This window comes from Vulpes lagopus, chromosome 14 (genome assembly GCF_018345385.1).
Source record: "Vulpes lagopus strain Blue_001 chromosome 14, ASM1834538v1, whole genome shotgun sequence".
Taxonomy (NCBI): Eukaryota; Metazoa; Chordata; class Mammalia; order Carnivora; family Canidae; genus Vulpes; species Vulpes lagopus.
This window is the reverse complement of record NC_054837.1, coordinates 11,315,883-11,342,475: the sequence shown is the minus strand read 5'-3', so window position 1 is coordinate 11,342,475 and position 26,593 is coordinate 11,315,883. Positions and strand designations below refer to the sequence as shown.

Here is a 26,593-nt window from a genome sequence, read left to right as displayed (position 1 = left end):
GGCTAATGGTTTATCTATCCTATTAATTCTTTCAAAGAACCAACTCCTGGTTTTGTTGATCTGTTTCAGAGTTTTTCTGGTCTCGATTTCATGGAGTTCTTCTTCCATGTTCTTATAATGGCTTTGTAAGACTTCAAAGTTTGGATGAACCAGATTGTATGTATCATACATGTCCTTATTATTGGGCACTTAGGCTGTTTCCCTTTAAAAATATAAATGACAAGTGATGCTGTCACAGAAATCCTCACATATATATTCATGTGTTATGTGTGTGTGTATAAAGTGCACTTAAGTGTCTACTTCGAAAAATGGCTAAAAGTGGAATTGCTGGATCAAAGAGAATGTACTTTTGAAACATTTTTATGTAGTCCTGAATGTCCTTCTGAAAGGCAGTTACAGCTTATATTTACTACAGTGAATGATAGTACTCTTACTTTACATCCTTGCAAATAATGTGATATTGTTGATCTTTTTTTATTTGGCCCATCTGATGAGTATTAATGAGCATATATTTGTTGTATAGTTGTTTATTTGACCATTGGTGATTTTTTCCTTTCATATTTTTACTGACGGATTTTTATTCTACTGCGAATTTACTGGTCATCATTTTGCCATTCAGCATATTTTCCAGTCGGTTGGTTACATTCTCTTCTAGATCTAAAGAAACTCTTCATATACCTGGGACATTAACCTCTGGTTAAGTAAATATGTTGTAAATATTATTTCAGGTATTTCACTTTCCTTTTTTGAATATGGAATAAAATTTGACCCTGTGATTGATGGATGCATCTTCAGGTCCCTTGGGTCTGTAAGAATCGCCAAAATCTGGGCAGCCCAGATGGCTCAGTGGTTTAGCGCCGCCTTCAGCCCAGGGCCTGATCCTGGGGACCCAGGATCAAGTCTCATGTTGGGCTCTCTGCATGGAACTGGCTTCTCCTTCTGCCTGTGTCTGCCTCTCTCTCTCTCTCTCTCTCTCTCTCTCTCTCTCTCTCTCTCTCTCCCCCCCCCCCAATAAATAAATAAAAACTTAAAAAAAGAATCGAACAAATCACCCTACTTTTCCTGCAAGAAAGTAGCTATGGGGGCTGAGCTGCTGGTCTTAGGTCACTCCCATGTGGATTTGCAGCCTCCATCTCCCTGCACACTTCAATCTCCTTCCTGTTCCTACAAAGGGCTTCTGGCTTCAGAGGCTTCAGGAGGTCCACCTGGGACTTGGCAAAACCACCACCCAGGATACTTGGCTACTGTGCATCAAAGGACACAAGTCAAGTACAACTTCTTAGGTAGCATCAGCTGCTCAGAGGTTCAGTGACTCCACCAATCTGTGGGGAAGGGTGCATCATGGCAGGATTTCCTCTCTGTCTCATTCACCTGTGAGGGCAATACAAGCCCACGAGGACAGTGCCTTCATCTGCTCTTAATTCTCTTCATGGTGCATGTCATATCGAGGGAAAAGAAGAAATGTAAACTGTTCCCTGTTGTTCCCCCACTACTTCTGCAATGATGGGCTGCTCCCTCTCAGTCATCACTGTGGGACCTGGTGAACTCTGGGATGGAAGGCATCAGCTTGGGGGATCACACCAGGGTTGTCCTCTATGCATCATGGCAATGTGACTGCACATATGGACATCAGTCCAGTGGGAGCCTCTTCAGCTGACTCCTGGGTACATGCACATGACCCAAGGAGATCTCTAAGCTCCTGCTTTCTGATTGACAACATACCCTAGCTCCTCATGCACCTAATCGCCTCAGACCTGAAATGAGTCAGTGATGCCAGTTCCATTTGGTGGGAGGTGGGATTGAAAATTCTTTGAAATAAGCAGAACACCTAACTCTGGGAAACGAACTAGGGGTGGTGGATGGGGAGGAGGGCGGGGGGTGGGGGTACTGGGTGGCAGGCACTGAGGGGGGGCACTTGACAGGATGAGCACTGGGTGTTATTCTGTATGTTGGCAAATTGAACACCAATAAAAAATAAATTTATTATTAAGAAAGAAAGAAAGAAAGAAAGAAAGAAAGAAAGAAAGAAAGAAAGAAAGAAGCAGAACAGCAGTCACACACCAGACCCTCCCCAACATGACACCAGATAGGAGATTGGCTGAGGCTGCTCCCAAGGTCATCTGGACACAGGCTGCCATGTCCTATAGCACAAGCCAAGTTTTTACTTAGTGCAACCCAACTAGGACATTCCCAGGATAGGAAGCTGAGCCCTCTGGAGTGTGATTGGGGACATAGGAAGTTTCCAATGACCCATAATCCCAGATCAACCTGCTTTTCCCTCTAAAGGAGGGTTTGGGATGGGGAGGCGACATGCTATGGCCTCACCTCATGGTCTCATCAAGTAATGGGGATTGTTCAAACATGCAGAGAAGGGATGTCCTGTCCATTTCCATGCAAGCTAACTTCCAGTGACACAAAGGTCCTCCACCAACTCATTCCAATTCCCAAGAGGTAGCAGTACAAAGAGCAGAACAGATACCAACTTCCATGGAAGAATTGCTTCCAAGAATTCTTTTGCTAAACATGTGGAGTCATTGATCTTGTCATCTGCTGGGGGAATAGGACATGTGCCCCTTACCATGCTGTAATGACACCAGGGTGGAGGAGTACCCCCACTTCCTCTATCACAGCTGCACTTGGGCATCTAGAGGGTGGGGCAGATCCTCCAGGGAGGGTTTTTGTATTAGCCTGAATCACAGTGGTGGGTGTTCGGCAAAGGGACCCAGCTGACCGTCCTCGGTGAGTCTCATCTTCTCTCTGCTTTCTTGTTCTCCTGGGAGTTTGGGCAATTTTCTGTAATATTTTTGCTTTTCCTATCTTGTTTCAGCCTTGGTTATGCTTTCAGCTTCTGGGACCCTGACCTCCTTCCTCCCTGTACAGATTTTTCTACTTATTTTTTTGGTCATCAGTAACCCCTCACCTCTGAACTGAGAGGCGCCGAGAATGGTTGGGATGACCTAAAAACTCATCTTTTTCTGTCTAGCAGGAACAGGTTGGGTCCTAGATGTGCTCTGTTCTGTCCTCTCTTGTCTGGCCTCTTGTCGAAACTACTTTGTCTCTAGGGATCAACAGGGGCCCCATCTCTTGGAGAAGATGGAGCAGGGAACTGACAGGGTGACCATGTGGTACCTTTAGAGGGACCCAGTACCCTCAGGGCCAAGGCTGGGGTCACACAGGTCAGAGGTTCAGAGAAGGTCTCCAGAGCTATGAGACATAGGATCCAAGGATGGTTGTGGGGTTGGAGTGGATTACCCAGGCCCCCTGGGCTACCACATAGTCCTAGCAGGTTTGGGAGCCATGCAACGCTACAAGAGTCAAGAGACAAGGGAGGAAAAGGTGATCCAGTCAGGAAGCCCAGAAAAGGGTTTTGCAATGACAGGGTGGGTGGAAAGGTGGACTCCTGGCTCTTATGGGACTACCAATTGGGAAAAGAAAGCCAGATCCCATTGCAAAAAATGTCTACAGATTGGATTATTGGCTAGATGAAATACCAAGGGACAAGGTGAGGGGACAGAGAAAAAGAGTCAGATAGACTGTGATCCTGTAAGGTTCTTGCCCCATTACAGAGACTTCAAGAGAGACAGATTTGGGTAAATACAATCTCCACAGAGGAAAGACCCAGAGGCCTGCTGAGTAGAAATGTCAGATCACAAAAGACCACAAAGAATTTCCAGGAAGATTGAGAGTTCATGGTATCCACTTGGGGAGAGACAGAATGTCCCAGGAGAAGGGCAAACAAGTAAGGGTCAGACATTATTGTGCCAGGCCAGGGCCCCAGGAGAACTCAGAACAGGAGATGGCAGGGTGCAGTGTGACAGCTACCCAGGGGGAAAGGGAAGAGGTTGGAGGAAGATGTCAAGCTACCTTCTTGGAATAATTTCTTAAACTCAGGCTAGTCCCTGAAGGGGAGTTATGGCCTGTACTCAGAGACTCACACCCACCTGATGCACCAACATCAGGGTCTCCCACAAGTGGAAATGGATTCAATGACCTACTGGCCCTACAACCCACAGGTCAGCCCAAGGCCTCCCCCTCGGTCACACTCTTCCCGCCCTCCTCTGAGGAGCTCAGCGCCAACAAGGCCACCCTGGTGTGCCTCATCAGCGACTTCTACCCCAGTGGCCTGAAAGTGGCTTGGAAAGCAGATGGCAGCACCATCACCCAGGGCGTGGAGACCACCAAGCCCTCCAAGCAGAACAACAACAAATACGCGGCCAGCAGCTACCTGAGCCTGACAGCTGACAAGTGGAAATCTCACAGCAGCTTCAGCTGCCTGGTCACACACGAGGGGAGCACCGTGGAGAAGAAGGTGGCCCCCGCAGAGTGCTCCTAGGTCTCTGAGAATTCCTGAGATGGAGCTTTCCTCGCCCAAACACCCCTTCCCCAGTTCACCTTGTGCCCCTGAAAACCCATCCTGGACCAGCTCAGACCAGGCAGGTCACTCATCCTCCCTGTTTCTACTTGTGCTCAATAAAGACTTTATCATTTATCACTGACATGTCTGATGTGCACTCTCAGTTTGTCGTGTTCTAGGGGAAAGCCTCAGGAATTAGGGAGGAATACTTGGGAATTGAGCTCTAATTTACCCATTCTCCCAGTGTGCTTGATGGGCCTTGACCAGGAGGTACAAACTGTCCTGTGGCCCAGCTCATGGGTCACAGTCTTTGCCCCAGAGGAATGTGGAAGAGCTAAGTGAGAAGGACTGGGTCCCAAGGGCATCAAGTAGAAACAAGGAGTGTCCCAGGAACAATGGGTCCCTGTTTTTTTTTTAATTTTTATGTATTTATGATAGTCACAGAGAGAGAGGGAGAGAGAGAGAGAGAGAGAGAGAGAGAGAGAGAGAGAGAGAGACATAGGCAGAGGGAGAAGCAGGCTCCATGCACCGGAAGCCCGACGTGGGATTCGATCCCGGGTCTCCAGGATCGCGCCCTGGGCCAAAGGCAGGCGCTAAACCGCTGCGCCACCCAGGGATCCCTGGGTCTCTGTTTAGATTTGTGATTGATCAGTGGGCTCAGGGTGACCCCAGCAGTCACTGAAACCTCAGTCATGAAAGTCTGGACACCTGACACATTAGTTTAGATTGGATTATGGGGGGAGCAGGTGAGTCAGCCTGCATGAAGTGGGGGCAAAGGAGAACTGGTCAATGAGAGATGCCACTGTTCCAGCCTCTGGAAGTCCATCCAGTGATTGTCCCGAAGACAGAGTCAATTTGAATTCAGAAGTAGAGCTAAGGCAGGTGAGATCATCCTGAAGCCCATGCCAGGGGTCAGGCTTCCTGGGGGGCTCAGTGACCCCAGACATCAGGTCCTCGGGACTCCACACCCCCGCCCCAGGACTATGGCTCTGTCACGAGTGACCTGCAGTTTCAGGTCACAGACACACTCATTCCAGGGCCTGAGGCACACATGTCAACCTCTCAGAGGGGCAAGCCTTGCTCACTCTGCCAGTCCTCCCATCTCGAGATGTGACAGATGCCCTCTATGAGTCTCCAGCTCCTCGGCAACATGGAGCTGCCTGCATCAGACCCACTGAGGGCCAAGACCTCCGGGGCATAGAGCATCCAAGGGCAGGGTACTCTGGGGTTACACTAGTCAGAGTACAGGGCCCCCCTTGAGTTTCTTCCCGACCACCAGTCCCCAAATCTGTCTAGAAAATGGTAGAAATATAGGGATCAGCATCTTCCTGAGTCCATTTCTCAGACAGAAACTAAGATCCCAAGGGACAAGGGGACCACACAAGTGTCTCTCATCTCAAGAGTCTTGCTGGAAAGAATAACACCTTCCACCCTACCCAGAGCTACTGTCACCCCTAGACAAACTCTTTTATTCATTGTTTTAAGTTTTTATTAGAAAAAAAAACTGAGTACACAAACCAAAGAGATAGATGACAAATAAGAACCCCTATGTTCTTATCGACAGTTCCCAATGTCTTAGTGACTCATTCATAGCAGAATAACTCCTCCCTTATGCAGCATTTTGAAACAAATTAAAGATCATATCATTTATTCTGAATATAATTCATTTGTAACTGCAAAAATAGGACCTGAAATATAACTACATCATTTTCAAGTCTAAGCAAAAACAAAATCCAAGTATCCATAACTTATTTTTTTAATTTTTTATTTAAACTCAATTTAGTTAACATATAGTGTATTATTATTAGGAGTAGAATTTAGTGATTCATCAGTTGCATATAATACCCAGTGCTCATTACAACAAATGCCCTCTTAAAGCTCGTTACCCAGCTACCCCATCCCCTTACCCACTTCCCCTCCAGCATCCCTCAGTTTGTTTCTTATAGTTAAGAGTCTTATGGTTTGCCTCCCTCTCTATTTTCATTTTTTTATTTTTTTATAAATTTATTTTTATTGGTGTTCAATTTTCCAACAGATAGAATAACACCCAGTGCTCATCCCATCAAGTGCCCCCCTCAGTGCCTGTTATCCAGTCACCCCCACCCTCTGCCCACCTCCCCTTCCACCACCCCTAGTTCGTTTCCCAGAGTTAGGAGTCTTTCATGTTCTGTCTCCCTTTATGATATTTCCCACACATTTTTTTCTCCTTTCCCCTTTATTCCCTTTCACTATTTTTTATATTCCCCAAATGAATGACTTTTTTAAAAGATTTTATTTATTTATTCATGAGAGACACAGAGAGAGAAGGCAGATGGAGAAGCAGGCTCCATGCAGGGAGCCTGATGTGGGACTTGATACCAGGACTCCAAGATCACACCCTGGACTGAAGGCAGGCATTAAGCCACTGAGCCACCCAGGAATCCCCTCTATTTTTATCTATTTTATTTTTCCTCCTTTCTTGTATGTTCATCTGTTTCGTTTCTTAAATTTCACATATGAGTGAAATCATATACTTGTCTTTCTCTGACTGACTTCTTTCACTTAGCAGAACACCCTCTAGTTAGATCCACATCATTCCAAATAGCAAGATTTCATTCTTTTTGATGGCTGAGTGATATTCCATTGTGTATATATACCACATGTTCTTTATTCATTCATCTGTTCATGGACATCTGGGCTCTTTCCATATTTTGGCTATTGAGGACATTGTTGCTATCAACACTAGGGTGCATTTGCCCTTCGAATCTCTATTTTCATATCCTTTGGATAAATACTTAGTAGTGTAATTGCTGGTTCTTAGGGTGGTACTATTTTTAACTTTTTGAGGAACCTCTATATTGTTTTCCAGAGTGGCTGTACCAGCTTACATTCCCACCAACAATGCAAGAATGTTTCCCTTTCTCTGAATCCTCGCCAACATCTGTTGTTTCATAAGTTGTTAATTTTAGCCATTTTGACCTGTGGAGGATGGAATGTCATTGTAGTTTTCATTTGTATTTCCCTGATACCGAGTGATGTTGAGCATTTCTTCATGTGTCTGTTGGCCATTTGTATATCTTTTTTGGAGAAATGTCTGTTCATGTTTTCTGACTGTTTCTTGACTGGACTATTTGTTTTTTGGATATTGAGTTTGATAAGTTCTTTATAGATTTTGGATACTGGCCCTTTATCTGATATATCATCTGCAGATATCTTCTCCCATTCCATAAGTTGCTAACTCCCAGTGACACAAGGGTCCTCCATCAACTCATTCCAATTCCCAGGAGATAGTAGCACCAACAGCAGATCAGGCTCCAACCTCTTTTGGAAGAATTCCTTGCAAGAACCCTGTTGCTGAACACGTGGAGTTATTGATCCTGTCATCTGCTAGGGGTACAGGACATGTGCCCCCCTCAAGCTTTACTGACACCAGGATGGAGCAGTGCCCCCACTTCCTCCATCACCGTTGCAGGTGGGGGACTAGAGGGTGAGGCAGGGCCTCCCAGGGAGGGTTTTTGTATGAGACTGTAACATAGTGTATGGTATTCGGCAGAGGGACCCAGCTGACCATCCTCGGTGAGTCTCATCTTCTCCCCACTTTCTTGTTCTCCCAGAGGTTTGGGCAATTTTCTCCTTTTTCTTCTTTTCCTGTCTTGTCTCAGCTGTGTTCATGCTTTGACGTGGGATACCAGCCTCTGGGACCCTGACCTCCTTCCTCCCTATACAGATTTCCCTGCTTCCTTCTTTGGTCATGAGCAGCTCCTCATTTCCAAACTGAGGGGCAGGGAATGGTTGTGTAGACCTAAAAACTCATCTCTCTGTCTGCCAGGGTCATGCTGGGTCCTAGATGTGCTCTATTCTCCTGTCTGGCATTCTGATGAACTACCCTTGTGTCTGGGAGTCACTAAGGGGCCCCCATTTAAAAGAGAAAAGGGAACAGGGAGTATTGAGAGGATGACCATGTAGCACCCTTAGAGAGACCCAGCACCCTTAGGTCCAAGGGTGAGGACTGACAGGTCAGAGCTTTAGTACATGGCCCCAGAGCTCTGGGACTCAGAATCCAGGGCCAAGGATGTTACAGGTATGGAGAGCCTTCTCTGGGCCTCCTGGGGCTCAATGCGGTGCCCTGAACTGGCCTGGGGACTCAGGGAAACGTGCAAGAGGGAGAACGCTGCAGGGAAGAGAAAATACTGGAGACAGTATCATGAAATGACAGGATGTGAAAACAAGGGTGACTCCTGAGTCTCTATGAAATATACTTCTTGCCACAAACAAAGGCAGAATCTATGACATGAAGACTCTAGTGATGCGACCAATTTGGAGGATACAGAGGGACAGGCTACCAAAAGACTTTGGAATAATAGAGACATTAGGACCGGCAGACAGACTCTGTATGATCAGCAAAGCTCCACTCTATCACAGACAGCCCAGAAGAGACAGATCCAGGTGAAAACAGACCCCTTGGGGCAAAGATCTTAACTCTCTGAGCACAGCAGTGTCAGTCCAGAAATGTCCTCAGGATTATTCAGCAAGAGGTCAGAGAGCTCACATCATTACCTGGGGGAAAAACAGACAGACATGGAGCCCCAGGCAGACACAGTCATAATGTCAGAAGAAACAGAAACAGGAGTGAGACTTGGAGATCTGTGTGGGAGGAAAGGTTCCAGGAGAGTCTCACCATGGATGGTGGCAGGTGTCCAACTCAAATATGTCCAACTCAAATGTCCTAAGCACAAGTGGGGAGTTGTTTGAGGAACTGATTCACCCACCCTCCCTGAATACACCTGCGTACACAGGATGGGGACTGGGGCCCCAACTGAATGCTCAGGAACCTGAGCACAAACATGCACCCCACACAAAGACTGAGGTCAAGGGACCCCATGTGGATGCTAAGACTCTGACTGCTTCCCCTCCCCCTCCCCACAGGTCAGCACAAGGCCTCCCCCTCGGTCACACTCTTCCCGCCCTCCTCTGAGGAGCTCGGCGCCAACAAGGCCACCCTGGTGTGCCTCATCAGCGACTTCTACCCCAGCGGCGTGACAGTGGCCTGGAAGGCAGACGGCAGCCCCGTCACCCAGGGCGTGGAGACCACCAAGCCCTCCAAGCAGAGCAACAACAAATACGCGGCCAGCAGCTACCTGAGCCTGATGCCTGACAAGTGGAAATCTCACAGCAGCTTCAGCTGCCTGGTCACGCACGAGGGGAGCACCGTGGAGAAGAAGGTGGCCCCCACAGAGTACTCTTAGGTTCCCGATGCTTCCCGCCCACCTAAGGGGGCCCAGAGCCTCAGGACCTCCAGGAGGATCTTGCCTCCCATCTGGCTCATCCCAGCCTTTCCCCTTAAGCCCAGGCAGCATTCAATAAAGTACTCTATGTTCAATCAGAAATAATGCTCTCTTTTCCTTGGGTTTATCACTTTGTGTCCTCAGCTCAACCATTTTTCGGGAGGAACGTCAGTCCTGGACTTTGAGGGAAGGACTCTAGAGGAGGGGTCCTCGTGGGATGCTAGGTTTACTCTCGACAGCCCTGGCAGGGAATACTCCAGAATAGGAAATACCATGAGGAGAACTGGATCATAGATCATCGTCCCCAAAATCTCTGTGCCTTGTATTCCTGTGGACCACATGCCCTGCCAGGCATACTTTCCCTCACTGACCTTAGGGACTCATGGTTTCTTGGTTAATTGATGACCTTCTATCTGGACCTGGGTTCTCAAGGCTGAAAATAGCCCCCATTAAAAAATTCCACCCTCTGTTCCTTAAGACTGCCATTCAGTGACATGGTTTCCATAGTTTTCTACCCCGGTCAACCTACCTCCTTAACCTACACACAACGGACACTGTGCCCCTCACACAGAATGTCCCTGTCACACTGACTACAGGACCTCTGCCTTGACACGGGTCTCTCACAATCCCACTACCAATGGTGAAACCTCATCCCAGTGTCTCTTTCTTCCCACTAATATTCGTGTTCTCTGGGAGAAAGACAAGAACTAGGCGCCTTGGCCGCCTCAAAGGCCAAGCAAGCCATGAGCCCACACCTTGTGCTACGGTGACATAACTGGAGCACCTACATTAAAAATCAGGGGTCAGTATCTGGGATAGGGCTGCTGACATGTCTCTCCACTGTTCATCCACTTAGTAGCCTAGCATGGGGTCTGAGCTATAACACCAACTCACACACAGTTACAGATGACTGCAAGCCTACATGGGCACACATGGTGACTACAAATCACTGTTAGAATTCCAACCACCCCAGTGGTGGGCGACTCTCAGAAATGATTGGGAAAAGCTGGAGGATAGGACTCTCAGAATCCCATGGTGGCACATGAGCAAATACCTAGTCACGGCAGTCCCCATAGAGCCAGCCAGTCTCAAAGAGGTGGCCAGGGAGATTCTGATCCACCATGGAGTGAGACCGGAGACATGATGAACTCCTGACTGTGAAACTGACCACTAAAAACAGGTAGATCAGGGAGGACCGCAGGAGTGCTGACAGGGCATGGCACTGCCTCAAGAAAAAAGGATGCCAAGGCTGTCTGTCCCATGTGTGTAAGCCCTGCAGATGATGTCCCTAATCCAGGATGCGGGTGAAGACCTGAGCTTCTACGAGTTCACAATGTGAAGACCCAGTGCAGGAGCTGACTATGTGTCCAATATGGTGCGGCCACACAATACTAGTGATCCTTCCACTTTCGGGGACAAGTGTGAATCTCACTCAGTTCAAGGGGCCATCAGATGTGATATTTGAGCTCTGCGTGAATGTTCTGGAGGCAATGACTCTCCCCTCCGCCCACATAAACCTCTCAGGATTGCTTCTCGGGCCCTTGGCTAAGATCAGGTGTAGAACCGCTCAGTACCGTCCAGCTGACATTCAGCCCACACACTCCTACAGTGGGACACCTCATTCGCCAGGCTCAGTTGAGAAATAAAAACTCACCATCCACTATTCTTTCCAGACAACTAGGCAAGACAGGGATTCTGGAGCTCGGGACCATAGAGTGAAATGAAAGGGCTGAGGGAAACATGATTCTCTTTCCAAACGCTTTCCATTCTCGACAAAACACCACACATCCTTCTGTGCTTGGATATGGGGGCATCCAGAACACACCCCACCAGTCCCAAGTCCACAAAGGGGCCACCGTTCCAACATCTCCGGGTGAAACGAGCCTGATCACCCCTTCCACAGTGACATCCACACACACACCAGGATACACACAGCTTGACCCTAAAGATGAATTTTGCTAGGAATTCTGATACCATACCCAGACATCCCCTGCACCCTCTCCCTGGGACTTGGGATGGAAGGAACATGAACCCACCATGGAAATGAAATTCCTGGTCCCCAGTGGCTACCCGCTCATCACCCCGCTCCCCTTCAGCCTGACCAGCACCCGTGACAAGGAGGCTGCCCTTTGGGCCTCCCGAGCAGCTGCAGGTGGCCTGGGTCAGGGGTGGAGGGGCTGACAGAAGGTTTGTGCTCGAGGCTGTGTCACAGTGTAGTGTGTTCGGCGGAGGCACCCATCTTACCGTCCTCGGTGAGTCTCCCCCTTTCTCTCTTCTTTCGCCTCCACACTACAATTTCTGGCAATGTTTGTCTCCTTTCAATCCTGATGCGGGCTGAGGCTGAAGATCTGTGGGTCTGTTCGTTTGGTCCCCTTGCTCTGCCCCTCATTCCTCCACTGCTCCCACCTTGTCAGAGGTCCATTTGGTGCCTCGGGGAAGCAGCCCCTGATCTACACTCAGGCTTCCCTGGGGGATCGAGCTCTCTCCCCATGAGGGAAACTTCTCCCCTGGACTTGGGCATCTGTGACTCCCCACTCTGGGTCTTTGACTTCAAGAATCTGAGGGAAATGATGGTGAAGGATAGGAAGAGGGATACTCAAGCTGTAAGCAGGGCCATGGGATTATGGGAGGATTCTGGGGCCTGCCGAGGCACTTGCTCTCTATCTGCGTGCGGCGGGGATCCCAGCCAGAGGCTGTGTGAAGCTCAGGGAGGAGACACTAGGCATGGGGACTTCGAGACAAGGAAGGCGAAGTGCAGCTCAGGGTCAAGAATAAGGTGGGGACTTCAGATATGGGAGCTCAGTGCGGTAGGACCATCCACAGCCTAGGGGGAGAGAACACACACCAAGAATGGACCGTCACGCACCCAAGGTGGCCTCGAGACACTCAGGTAGCAGGGGTCCATCCCTACACAGCTCTCCGAGGCTTAAAAGCCAATGAGCAGAAATTTGGGCCAGGGGGGATGATAGGAACGCAGAACAGGGACATTGCCTACACAGCACTCAGAAATCCAAGGACAGACAGATGCACCAGGATAACTTCATGGGTCAGAGGACAACCTCAGATCAAACACAATCCCAGCTGCATGATGAAAATTCATTCATACAAATCCATTCCGTCTCCTGTACCTCCTGGACCGAGGCCCAGGACCTCATTGTGCTTACAACCTCAAGGGCTCTAGTGCAGGGATAGGTAGGGTGGCGGGGAAGACTGCTGTGAAGATGTGAGACAGTCTGAGGACCAGAAACCTATTGTTCACATGGTAAGAACAGAGCCCTGTCACTGAGAGAGGCAGGCTCTAGGAAATCACAGGTAAGTGACACGGATGTAGTCACATGGAGACCAATGGCCAAGGACACTCAGGTTCAGAAGGGAAACAGGATCTCAGGGCGCTGTACCCCCACCAGTACCAGGAACACACTGGGTGGACACGAAGGATACGTGACATGCAGACAGCCTAAGGACATGGAAGGGACCCGAAACTAGAGAATCTGGTACTCACATTCTCACCTCAGGTGAGGGAACTAACTAACTATGACTAGCCTTACCTCGGAGAACAAGGTCCACGGGAGGCCTGGGTCATGGACATGACACAGCTGAAGCCCCACAGCAGGACTCAGGTAGGTGCTGACACTACAACCATCAGCCTTGACCCGCTGTCCTTCCATCCCCCAGGTCAGCCCAAGGCGTCCCCCTCGGTCACTCTCTTCCCGCCCTCCTCTGAGGAGCTCGGCGCCAACAAGGCCACCCTGGTGTGCCTCATCAGCGACTTCTACCCCAGCGGCGTGACCGTGGCCTGGAAGGCAGACGGCAGCCCCATCACCCAGGGCGTGGAGACCACCAAGCCCTCCAAGCAGAGCAACAACAAGTACGCGGCCAGCAGCTACCTGAGCCTGACGCCTGACAAGTGGAAATCTCACAGCAGCTTCAGCTGCCTGGTCACGCACGAGGGGAGCACCGTGGAGAAGAAGGTGGCCCCCGCAGAGTGCTCTTAGGCTCCCGATGCCCCCGCCCACCTAAGGTGGCTCGGAGCCTCAGGACCTCCAGGAGGATCTTGCCTCCCATCTGGGTCATCCCGCCCTTCTCCCCGCACCCAGGCAACACTCAATAAAGTGTCCTTTCTTCAATCAGAAATCGTGCTCTCTGTTCATTGGGTTTAATAATCAGTGTCCTGAACTCCACCATTTCGAGGTGAACAATTTATAATGTCCATGGAGAGGAGCCTGCTGATAAGCCCATGTGTCTTTGTGGGGTAGATCCCTCTGACCCATATTAGCAGAGATAAAAATCCATACTGGGAAGAGAAACAGCCTGATCCAAGGTCCAAACATCCAGACCTTACCTTCCCTATACTTGCAGGTCTTTTGTAGGCTATATCCCCTCCTATCCTTATTGGACTCACTGCCCCTCAGGTCCCATGCTTCCTGGTTAGTATCTAATCCCACAAATCCAGGTACCTCATCAATAAAGACTAGCCCACCTTCTAGGTCGTTCCATTCCCACTTCCCTGGATGCCCCCACCCAAGACCAGGACTTCTCCGGTTTCCTATCCCATATGGAAATTCCTATCATCCCACCTAGAGATCCTTCCTTCCATGGGGTTTCCAATCCCCTGCCTCCCCAGGAACATTGCCCTGTTGGCCTTCACCTGGCAAACTCACTACTGGACACTCAATCCCTGGAAGCTGGTCACTAACACTGAAACTCCCACTGGGGGCCTCTCCTCCCACATGTGTCATGGAGGATTCAGCTGTATTCATGCCCCTGGGAGACAGGACCCCTCAGAGTTAAATGCAAAACTGACCCCATCGATAGCACTAAAGCTAAAATGCCCAAGTGTTTTACATGCATCCAGGAATCCAAGACCCATTCGAGATCGGACCATGGACCAATGTGTGAACTCACTCATTTCCCAGAAAGTTGAGAATGAACATTGAGAGACAGGAAGACTGCTGTGCTAGGAGCCATCTCAAGAGGCATTCAAGGAGCTGTATCCCACAGACACACTTTTGTCTGTGGGACACCCACAATCACATGATAAGCTCAGATACATACACACTAGTAAAACACATGCCTGCTATTGTACAATGGCCATGTTGAATGTGTGTCTAGGACCGATCCGAGATTCCAGAACCCTCCGTGGGCCTCAGCTCTGCAGGGGGTGTGTGTGTTGGAAACAAGACTCTCATTTTCTCCAGGTGTCTATGGCAAGCTGAGTCATCGACAGAGCTCCAACCAGGAAGCTACCTGGGATAGGATATGTCACTCAAACATTGAAGGAAATGAAAGGACAGGTGGGGAGGGGGCTGCACCCAAGCACCCATGGGCCAGAACTGCCCCCAAGAAGAGGAGGCTGGATTTTGAGCCTCCAAAGCAGCCAGCTGCACATGGGCCTGGGGCAGGGGAGGGGCTGCAGGGGTGATAGAGGGTTTGTGTTCAAGGCTGTATCACTGTGTTACGTGTTTGGCTCAGGAACCCAACTGACCGTCCTCGGTGAGTCTCCCCCTTTCTCTCTCTTTGGGGACCAGAGTGATATTTTGGGACATTTTCCTCTCCTTTCTATCCTGAGTGTGGCTGGGATCTGAACCTCTCTGGGGCCCAGCACCTTCTCTGTTGGGTCACTCTCAAACCCCCTTCACCCTGTTCTCTCTTCTCAGACTCTCCTGGTCAGGGCAGAACAGGACAGGAAGGTCCCAGAGACTCCTTCTGTTCTCCCTCACTCTGATCCTGAGTGGTCTCTAGGGGAGTCTCCCCGGACTCTGTAGTAGGGAGCCCACTCAGGTCTACTGGATCCCATATATGGGGAATGAGGGACTGAAGAAGCACGGGACTGGGGGACTTGAGCTGAGGCAGCAAGGCCATGGGACATGGAAAAGGTGCTGGCAAAGCTCAACTTCCCAAGCGTGTGTCACACTTCGGTCCTGTGCTCTCCGGGTTCTAGGTGAGGTCTAGTGAGAGACTACTAGGGACACTAGGCTGTGCAAGATGTGAGGAGGACTCAGCAATGAACACAAGGACTGAAAAAGGATATCTTATGACAAGGTGGCTTCAGAGAACAGGGTCCCTCTTTCTCTTCCAAGACAGGCAGGATATCCTCAGACATGATGGGGCTCAAGCCACTCAAGCCCCAAGAATTTCTCAACCCCATAAATGCTGGAGGACAGACATCTGAGCAGATGCTGGGGCATCTGGTGATGGGTGACCCACAGAGACAGGAATTGATCCAACCTCTGCCAGGCAAACTGCAGTGCTTGTACAGGCTGATTCCCAGTATAGGGTCCTGGGCAAGGGGACCCATAAGAAAAGACCCTGCTCCAGATACACCTCTTCCACTAACCCTCCACCGACTGTACTGGAACGCATCCCGGGGCAGACTCTCTCTCCACCTCAGGCAGCCTCAGAGGGTCTCTGTGAGGAAGTGGCCAGGGGTACATTGAGGGATTCAGGGGTAACGTGGGCAAGAAAAGCACACCCAGAAAGGGTTGAGAGACTAGGACCACAACAGACAGATGAGGTCTACATGAACAGACCCCAGATTTAGACTTAGCAAGACATGCACAGGACAGACAGATTCCACAGGGAAAGACCAAGTGTCTTGCTGATAAACCCACTAACAAGGGAACCCTTGGGGTACAAAGGTGACTGATGAGGTCATGTGACGATGGAGAGGGAGGACATGACAGGGAGGCCCAGATCTTCCAAAATTGTATATTCGGATGCTCCCCAATGGAAGGTGAGTTATCCTAATGCCATAGGTGAAGTGACCGCAAGGAGCAAGGGCCGCCTGAGGCCAAAAACATGGACATGACACAGCTGTACCCCCACATCAGGAATCAGGTAGGTGCTGACACAACAACCATCTTCATTTGACCCACTGGCCTTCCGTCCCCACAGGTCAGCCCAAGGCCTCCCCCTCGGTCACTCTCTTCCCGCCCTCCTCTGAGGAGCTCGGCGCCAACAAGGCCACCCTGGTGTGCCTCATCAGCGACTTCTACCCCAGCGGTGTGACGGTGGCCTGGAAGGCAGACGGCAGCCCCATCACCCAGGGCGTGGAGACCACCAAGCCCTCCAAGCAGAGCAACAGCAAGTACGCGGCCAGCAGCTACCTGAGCCTGACGGCTGACAAGTGGAAATCTCACAGCAGCTTCAGCTGCCTGGTCACGCATGAAGGGAGCACTGTGGAGAAGAAGGTGGCCCCCGCAGAGTGCTCTTAGGCTCCCGATGCCCCCCACCCACCTAAGGGGGCCCAGAGCCTCAGGACCTCCAGGAGGATCTTGCCTCCCATCTGGCTCATCCCAGCCTTTCCCCTTAAACCCAGGCAGCATTCAATAAAGTACTCTATGTTCAATCAGAAATAATGCTCTCTTTTCCTTGGGTTTATCACTTTGTGTCCTCAGCTCAACCATTTTTCGGGAGGAAAGTCAGTCCTGGACTTTGAGGGAAGGACTCTAAAGGAGGGGTCCTCATGGGATGCTAGGTTTACTCTCGACAGCCCTGGCAGGGAATACTCCAGAATAGGAAATACCATGAGGAGAACTGGATCATAGATCATCGTCCCCAAAATCTCTGTGATTTGTATTCCTGTGGACCACATGCCCTGCCAGGCATACTTGCCCTCACTGACCTTAGGGACTCATGGTTTCTTGGTTAATTGATGACCTTCTCTCTGGACCTAAGGTTCTCAAGGCTGAAAACAGCCCCCATTAAAAAATTCCACCCTCTGTTCCTTAAGACTGCCATTCAGTGACATGGTTTCCATAGTTTCCTACCCCGGTCAACCTACCTCCTTAACCTACACACAACGGACACTGTGCCCCTCACACAGAATGTCCCTGTCACACTGACTACAGGACCTCTGCCTTGACACGGGTCTCTCACAATCCCACTACCAATGGTGAAACCTCATCCCAGTGTCTCTTTCTTCCCACTAATATTCGTGTTCTCTGGGAGAAAGATAACAACTAGGCACCTTGGCCGCCTCAAAGGCCAAGCAAACCCATGAGCCCACACCTTGTGCTACGGTGACATAACTGGAGCACCTACATTAAAAATCAGGGGTCAGTATCTGGGATAGGGCTGCTGACATGTCTCTCCACTGTTCATCCACTTAGTAGCCTAGCATGGGGTCTGAGCTATAACACCAACTCACACACAGTTACAGATGACTGCAAGCCTACATGGGCACACATGGTGACTACAAATCACTGTTAGAATTCCAACCACCCCAATGGTGGGCGACTCTCAGAAATGATTGGGAAAAGCTGGAGGATGGGACTCTCAGAATCCCATGGTGGCACATGAGCAAATACCCAGTCACAGGCAGTCCCTGTAGAGCCAGCCAGTCTCAAAGAGGTGGCCAGGGAGATTCTGATCCATGATGGAGTGAGACCGGAGACATGATGAACTCCTGACTGTGAAACTGACCACTAAAAACAGGTAGATCAGGGAGGACCGCAGGAGTGCTGACAGGGCATGGCACTGCCTCAAGAAAAAAGGATGCCAAGGCTGTCTGTCCCATGTGTGTGAGCTCTGCAGGTGATGTCCCACAACCAGGATCTGGATTAGAACCTGAGCGTCCATGTGGTCACAATGTGAAGACCCAGTGCAGGACTTGACTATGTGTCCAATGTGGTACCGTGACCCATTGCTACTGGCCCTTCCAGGTTGGGGACATGTGTTAATCTCAGTCAGTGCACGGGGCCATCAGATGCCACAATTGAGCTCTGCGTGAATGTTCTGGAAGCAATGACTCCCCTCCACGGACATGAACCATTCAGGATCGCTTTTCAGCCTTGTGGCTAAGGTCAGGTGTAGAACCACTCAGTACCGTCCAGCTGACATTCAGCCCACACTCCTCTACAGCATGAACCTCATTTGCCAGGCTCAGGATGACAAATAAACATTCACCATCCACTGTACTTTCCAGACTAAAAGGCAAGACAGGGATTCTGGAGCTCGGGACCATAGAGTGAAATGAAAGGGCTGAGGGAAACATGATTCTCTTTCCAAACGCTTTCCATTCTCGACAAAACACCACACATCCTTCTGTGCTTGGATATGGGGGCATCCAGAACACACCCCACCAGTCCCAAGTCCACAAAGGGGCCCCCAGTTCCAACATCTCCGAGTGAAACGAGCCTGATCACCCCTTCCACAGTGACATCCACACACACACCAGGATACACACAGCTTGACCCTAAAGATGAATTTTGCTAGGAATTTGATACCATCCCCAGACATCCCCTGCACCCTCTCCCTGGGACTCTGGGATGGAAGGAACATGAACCCTCCATGGAAATGAAATTCCTGGACCCAGTGGCTACCCCGCTCATCACCCCGCTCCCCATTCAGCCAGACCAGCACCCGTGACAAGGAGGCTGCCCTTTGGGCCTCCCGAGCAGCTGCAGGTGGCCTGGGTCAGGGGTGGAGGGGCTGACAGAAGGTTTGTGCTCGAGGCTGTGTCACAGTGTAGTGTGTTCGGCGGAGGCACCCATCTTACCGTCCTCGGTGAGTCTCCCCCTTTCTCTCCTTCTTTCGCCTCCACACTACAATTTCTGGCAATGTTTGTCTCCTTTCAATCCTGATGCGGGCTGAGGCTGAAGGTCTGTGGGTCTGTTCGTTTGGTCCCCTTGCTCTGCCCCTCATTCCTCCACTGCTCCCACCTTGTCAGAGGTCCATTTGGTGCCTCGGGGAAGCAGCCCCTGATCTACACTCAGGCTTCCCTGGGGGATCGAGCTCTCTCCCCATGAGGGAAACTTCTCCCCTGGACTTGGGCATCTGTGACTCCCCACTCTGGGTCTTTGACTTCAAGAATCTGAGGGAAATGATGGTGAAGGATAGGAAGAGGGATACTCAAGCTGTAAGCAGGGCCATGGGATTATGGGAGGATTCTGGGGCCTGCCGAGGCACTTGCTCTCTATCTGCGTGCGGCGGGGATCCCAGCCAGAGGCTGTGTGAAGCTCAGGGAGGAGACACTAGGCATGGGGACTTAGAGACAAGGAAGGAGAAGTAGCAGCTCAGGGTCAAGAATAAGGTGGGGACTTCAGATATGGGAGCTCAGTGCGGTAGGACCATCCACAGCCTAGGGGGAGAGAACACACACCAAGAATGGACCGTCACGCACCCAAGGTGGCCTCGAGACACTCAGGTAGCAGGGGTCCATCCCTACACAGCTCTCCGAGGCTTAAAAGCCAATGAGCAGAAATTTGGGCCAGGGGGGATGATAGGAACGCAGAACAGGGACATTGCCTACACAGCACTCAGAAATCCAAGGACAGACAGATGCACCAGGATAACTTCATGGGTCAGAGGACAACCTCAGATCAAACACAATCCCAGCTGCATGATGAAAATTCATTCATACAAATCCATTCCGTCTCCTGTACCTCCTGGACCGAGGCCCAGGACCTCATTGTGCCTTACAACCTCAAGGGCTCTAGTGCAGGGATAGGTAGGGTGGCGGGGAAGACTGCTGTGAAGATGTGAGACAGTCTGAGGACCAGAAACCTATTGTTCACATGGTAAGAACAGAGCCCTGTCACTGAGAGAGGCAGGCTCTAGGAAATCACAGGTAAGTGACACGGATGTAGTCACATGGAGACCAATGGCCAAGGACACTCAGGTTCAGAAGGGAAACAGGATCTCAGGGCGCTGTACCCCCACCAGTACCAGGAACACACTGGGTGGACACGAAGGATACGTGACATGCAGACAGCCTAAGGACATGGAAGGGACCCGAAACTAGAGAATCTGGTACTCACATTCTCACCTCAGGTGAGGGAACTAACTAACTATGACTAGCCTTACCTCGGAGAACAAGGTCCACGGGAGGCCTGGGTCATGGACATGACACAGCTGAAGCCCCACAGCAGGACTCAGGTAGGTGCTGACACTACAACCATCAGCCTTGACCCGCTGTCCTTCCATCCCCCAGGTCAGCCCAAGGCGTCCCCCTCGGTCACTCTCTTCCCGCCCTCCTCTGAGGAGCTCGGCGCCAACAAGGCCACCCTGGTGTGCCTCATCAGCGACTTCTACCCCAGCGGCGTGACCGTGGCCTGGAAGGCAGACGGCAGCCCCATCACCCAGGGCGTGGAGACCACCAAGCCCTCCAAGCAGAGCAACAACAAGTACGCGGCCAGCAGCTACCTGAGCCTGACGCCTGACAAGTGGAAATCTCACAGCAGCTTCAGCTGCCTGGTCACGCACGAGGGGAGCACCGTGGAGAAGAAGGTGGCCCCCGCAGAGTGCTCTTAGGCTCCCGATGCCCCCGCCCACCTAAGGTGGCTCGGAGCCTCAGGACCTCCAGGAGGATCTTGCCTCCCATCTGGGTCATCCCGCCCTTCTCCCCGCACCCAGGCAACACTCAATAAAGTGTCCTTTCTTCAATCAGAAATCGTGCTCTCTGTTCATTGGGTTTAATAATCAGTGTCCTGAACTCCACCATTTCGAGGTGAACAATTTATAATGTCCATGGAGAGGAGCCTGCTGATAAGCCCATGTGTCTTTGTGGGGTAGATCCCTCTGACCCATATTAGCAGAGATAAAAATCCATACTGGGAAGAGAAACAGCCTGATCCAAGGTCCAAACATCCAGACCTTACCTTCCCTATACTTGCAGGTCTTTTGTAGGCTATATCCCCTCCTATCCTTATTGGACTCACTGCCCCTCAGGTCCCATGCTTCCTGGTTAGTATCTAATCCCACAAATCCAGGTACCTCATCAATAAAGACTAGCCCACCTTCTAGGTCGTTCCATTCCCACTTCCCTGGATGCCCCCACCCAAGACCAGGACTTCTCCGGTTTCCTATCCCATATGGAAATTCCTATCATCCCACCTAGAGATCCTTCCTTCCATGGGGTTTCCAATCCCCTGCCTCCCCAGGAACATTGCCCTGTTGGCCTTCACCTGGCAAACTCACTACTGGACACTCAATCCCTGGAAGCTGGTCACTAACACTGAAACTCCCACTGGGGGCCTCTCCTCCCACATGTGTCATGGAGGATTCAGCTGTATTCATGCCCCTGGGAGACAGGACCCCTCAGAGTTAAATGCAAAACTGACCCCATCGATAGCACTAAAGCTAAAATGCCCAAGTGTTTTACATGCATCCAGGAATCCAAGACCCATTCGAGATCGGACCATGGACCAATGTGTGAACTCACTCATTTCCCAGAAAGTTGAGAATGAACATTGAGAGACAGGAAGACTGCTGTGCTAGGAGCCATCTCAAGAGGCATTCAAGGAGCTGTATCCCACAGACACACTTTTGTCTGTGGGACACCCACAATCACATGATAAGCTCAGATACATACACACTAGTAAAACACATGCCTGCTATTGTACAATGGCCATGTTGAATGTGTGTCTAGGACCGATCCGAGATTCCAGAACCCTCCGTGGGCCTCAGCTCTGCAGGGGGTGTGTGTGTTGGAAACAAGACTCTCATTTTCTCCAGGTGTCTATGGCAAGCTGAGTCATCGACAGAGCTCCAACCAGGAAGCTACCTGGGATAGGATATGTCACTCAAACATTGAAGGAAATGAAAGGACAGGTGGGGAGGGGGCTGCACCCAAGCACCCATGGGCCAGAACTGCCCCCAAGAAGAGGAGGCTGGATTTTGAGCCTCCAAAGCAGCCAGCTGCACATGGGCCTGGGGCAGGGGAGGGGCTGCAGGGGTGATAGAGGGTTTGTGTTCAAGGCTGTATCACTGTGTTACGTGTTTGGCTCAGGAACCCAACTGACCGTCCTCGGTGAGTCTCCCCCTTTCTCTCTCTTTGGGGACCAGAGTGATATTTTGGGACATTTTCCTCTCCTTTCTATCCTGAGTGTGGCTGGGATCTGAACCTCTCTGGGGCCCAGCACCTTCTCTGTTGGGTCACTCTCAAACCCCCTTCACCCTGTTCTCTCTTCTCAGACTCTCCTGGTCAGGGCAGAACAGGACAGGAAGGTCCCAGAGACTCCTTCTGTTCTCCCTCACTCTGATCCTGAGTGGTCTCTAGGGGAGTCTCCCCGGACTCTGTAGTAGGGAGCCCACTCAGGTCTACTGGATCCCATATATGGGGAATGAGGGACTGAAGAAGCACGGGACTGGGGGACTTGAGCTGAGGCAGCAAGGCCATGGGACATGGAAAAGGTGCTGGCAAAGCTCAACTTCCCAAGCGTGTGTCACACTTCGGTCCTGTGCTCTCCGGGTTCTAGGTGAGGTCTAGTGAGAGACTACTAGGGACACTAGGCTGTGCAAGATGTGAGGAGGACTCAGCAATGAACACAAGGACTGAAAAAGGATATCTTATGACAAGGTGGCTTCAGAGAACAGGGTCCCTCTTTCTCTTCCAAGACAGGCAGGATATCCTCAGACATGATGGGGCTCAAGCCACTCAAGCCCCAAGAATTTCTCAACCCCATAAATGCTGGAGGACAGACATCTGAGCAGATGCTGGGGCATCTGGTGATGGGTGACCCACAGAGACAGGAATTGATCCAACCTCTGCCAGGCAAACTGCAGTGCTTGTACAGGCTGATTCCCAGTATAGGGTCCTGGGCAAGGGGACCCATAAGAAAAGACCCTGCTCCAGATACACCTCTTCCACTAACCCTCCACCGACTGTACTGGAACGCATCCCGGGGCAGACTCTCTCTCCACCTCAGGCAGCCTCAGAGGGTCTCTGTGAGGAAGTGGCCAGGGGTACATTGAGGGATTCAGGGGTAACGTGGGCAAGAAAAGCACACCCAGAAAGGGTTGAGAGACTAGGACCACAACAGACAGATGAGGTCTACATGAACAGACCCCAGATTTAGACTTAGCAAGACATGCACAGGACAGACAGATTCCACAGGGAAAGACCAAGTGTCTTGCTGATAAACCCACTAACAAGGGAACCCTTGGGGTACAAAGGTGACTGATGAGGTCATGTGACGATGGAGAGGGAGGACATGACAGGGAGGCCCAGATCTTCCAAAATTGTATATTCGGATGCTCCCCAATGGAAGGTGAGTTATCCTAATGCCATAGGTGAAGTGACCGCAAGGAGCAAGGGCCGCCTGAGGCCAAAAACATGGACATGACACAGCTGTACCCCCACATCAGGAATCAGGTAGGTGCTGACACAACAACCATCTTCATTTGACCCACTGGCCTTCCGTCCCCACAGGTCAGCCCAAGGCCTCCCCCTCGGTCACTCTCTTCCCGCCCTCCTCTGAGGAGCTCGGCGCCAACAAGGCCACCCTGGTGTGCCTCATCAGCGACTTCTACCCCAGCGGTGTGACGGTGGCCTGGAAGGCAGACGGCAGCCCCATCACCCAGGGCGTGGAGACCACCAAGCCCTCCAAGCAGAGCAACAGCAAGTACGCGGCCAGCAGCTACCTGAGCCTGACGGCTGACAAGTGGAAATCTCACAGCAGCTTCAGCTGCCTGGTCACGCATGAAGGGAGCACTGTGGAGAAGAAGGTGGCCCCCGCAGAGTGCTCTTAGGCTCCCGATGCCCCCCACCCACCTAAGGGGGCCCAGAGCCTCAGGACCTCCAGGAGGATCTTGCCTCCCATCTGGCTCATCCCAGCCTTTCCCCTTAAACCCAGGCAGCATTCAATAAAGTACTCTATGTTCAATCAGAAATAATGCTCTCTTTTCCTTGGGTTTATCACTTTGTGTCCTCAGCTCAACCATTTTTCGGGAGGAAAGTCAGTCCTGGACTTTGAGGGAAGGACTCTAAAGGAGGGGTCCTCATGGGATGCTAGGTTTACTCTCGACAGCCCTGGCAGGGAATACTCCAGAATAGGAAATACCATGAGGAGAACTGGATCATAGATCATCGTCCCCAAAATCTCTGTGATTTGTATTCCTGTGGACCACATGCCCTGCCAGGCATACTTGCCCTCACTGACCTTAGGGACTCATGGTTTCTTGGTTAATTGATGACCTTCTCTCTGGACCTAAGTTCTCAAGGCTGAAAACAGCCCCCATTAAAAAATTCCACCCTCTGTTCCTTAAGACTGCCATTCAGTGACATGGTTTCCATAGTTTCCTACCCCGGTCAACCTACCTCCTTAACCTACACACAACGGACACTGTGCCCCTCACACAGAATGTCCCTGTCACACTGACTACAGGACCTCTGCCTTGACACGGGTCTCTCACAATCCCACTACCAATGGTGAAACCTCATCCCAGTGTCTCTTTCTTCCCACTAATATTCGTGTTCTCTGGGAGAAAGATAACAACTAGGCACCTTGGCCACCTCAAAGGCCAAGCAAACCCATGAGCCCACACCTTGTGCTACGGTGACATAACTGGAGCACCTACATTAAAAATCAGGGGTCAGTATCTGGGATAGGGCTGCTGACATGTCTCTCCACTGTTCATCCACTTAGTAGCCTAGCATGGGGTCTGAGCTATAACACCAACTCACACACAGTTACAGATGACTGCAAGCCTACATGGGCACACATGGTGACTACAAATCACTGTTAGAATTCCAACCACCCCAATGGTGGGCGACTCTCAGAAATGATTGGGAAAAGCTGGAGGATGGGACTCTCAGAATCCCATGGTGGCACATGAGCAAATACCCAGTCACAGCAGTCCCTGTAGAGCCAGCCAGTCTCAAAGAGGTGGCCAGGGAGATTCTGATCCATGATGGAGTGAGACCGGAGACATGATGAACTCCTGACTGTGAAACTGACCACTAAAAACAGGTAGATCAGGGAGGACCGCAGGAGTGCTGACAGGGCATGGCACTGCCTCAAGAAAAAAGGATGCCAAGGCTGTCTGTCCCATGTGTGTGAGCTCTGCAGGTGATGTCCCACAACCAGGATCTGGATTAGAACCTGAGCGTCCATGTGGTCACAATGTGAAGACCCAGTGCAGGACTTGACTATGTGTCCAATGTGGTACCGTGACCCATTGCTACTGGCCCTTCCAGGTTGGGGACATGTGTTAATCTCAGTCAGTGCACGGGGCCATCAGATGCCACAATTGAGCTCTGCGTGAATGTTCTGGAAGCAATGACTCCCCTCCACGGACATGAACCATTCAGGATCGCTTTTCAGCCTTGTGGCTAAGGTCAGGTGTAGAACCACTCAGTACCGTCCAGCTGACATTCAGCCCACACTCCTCTACAGCATGAACCTCATTTGCCAGGCTCAGGATGACAAATAAACATTCACCATCCACTGTACTTTCCAGACTAAAAGGCAAGACAGGGATTCTGGAGCTCGGGACCATAGAGTGAAATGAAAGGGCTGAGGGAAACATGATTCTCTTTCCAAACGCTTTCCATTCTCGACAAAACACCACACATCCTTCTGTGCTTGGATATGGGGGCATCCAGAACATACCCCACAAGTCGAAAGTCTACAAAGGGGCCCCCATTCCAACATCTCCGAGTGAAACAAGCCTGATCACCCCTTCCACAATGACATCTTGACACACACAAGGAGACACACAGCACGAACCTAAAGATGTATTTTGCTAGGAAATTGATGCCATCCCCAGACATCCCCTGCACCCTCTCCCTGGGACTCAGGATGGAAGGAACATGAACCCTCCATGGAAATGAAATTCCGGGACCCAGGGGCTACCCCCTCATCACCCCACCCCCATTCAAACCAACCAGCACCCGTGACAAGGAGGCTGCCCTTTGGGCCTCCCGAGCAGCTGCAGGTGGCCTGGGTCAGGGGTGGAGGGGCTGACAGAAGGTTTGTGCTCGAGGCTGTGTCACAGTGTATTGTGTTCGGCGGAGGCACCCACCTGACCGTCCTCGGTGAGTCTCCCCCTTTCTCTCCTCTTTTGCCTCCACACTACAATTTCTGGCAATGTTTATCTCCTTTGAATCCTGATGCGGGCTGAGGCTGAAGGTCTGTGGGTCTGTTCGTTTGGTCCCCTTGTTCTGCCCCTCATTCCTCCACTGCTCCCACCTTGTCAGAGGTCCATTTGGTGCCTCGGGGAAGCAGCCCCTGATCTACACTCAGGCTTCCCT

At 51.0% G+C, this 26,593-nt stretch overlaps 2 protein-coding genes and 5 gene segments (V, D, J or C); all 7 read left to right on the top strand.

Annotated features, from left to right (window-relative positions):
- LOC121475480 (immunoglobulin lambda-1 light chain-like) overlaps positions 1-26,593 on the top strand; it is a 118,622-nt gene that overhangs the window by 68,550 nt on the left and 23,479 nt on the right. The gene's annotated exons all lie outside the window — the stretch shown is intronic.
- Positions 1-26,593, top strand: part of LOC121475477 — a 399,528-nt gene that overhangs the window by 357,965 nt on the left and 14,970 nt on the right.
- LOC121475479 overlaps positions 1-26,593 on the top strand; it is a 173,668-nt gene that overhangs the window by 137,333 nt on the left and 9,742 nt on the right.
- LOC121475481 (immunoglobulin lambda-1 light chain-like) overlaps positions 1-26,593 on the top strand; it is a 56,966-nt gene that overhangs the window by 28,708 nt on the left and 1,665 nt on the right. Inside the window, exon 3 of the mRNA XM_041728782.1 lies at positions 26,343-26,377. Within this exon, the coding sequence (XP_041584716.1) occupies positions 26,343-26,377 (35 nt within the window). The remainder of the gene's footprint in view (positions 1-26,342; positions 26,378-26,593) is intronic.
- LOC121475483 lies at positions 7,873-9,713 on the top strand. The segment is given in 2 exon segments: positions 7,873-7,909; positions 9,260-9,713. Coding segments are annotated over 2 exon segments (357 nt in total).
- On the top strand, positions 9,587-13,752 carry LOC121475716. The segment is given in 4 exon segments: positions 9,587-9,595; positions 9,763-9,842; positions 11,836-11,870; positions 13,294-13,752. Coding segments are annotated over 4 exon segments (444 nt in total).
- On the top strand, positions 22,264-24,231 carry LOC121475715. The segment is given in 2 exon segments: positions 22,264-22,369; positions 23,771-24,231. Coding segments are annotated over 2 exon segments (426 nt in total).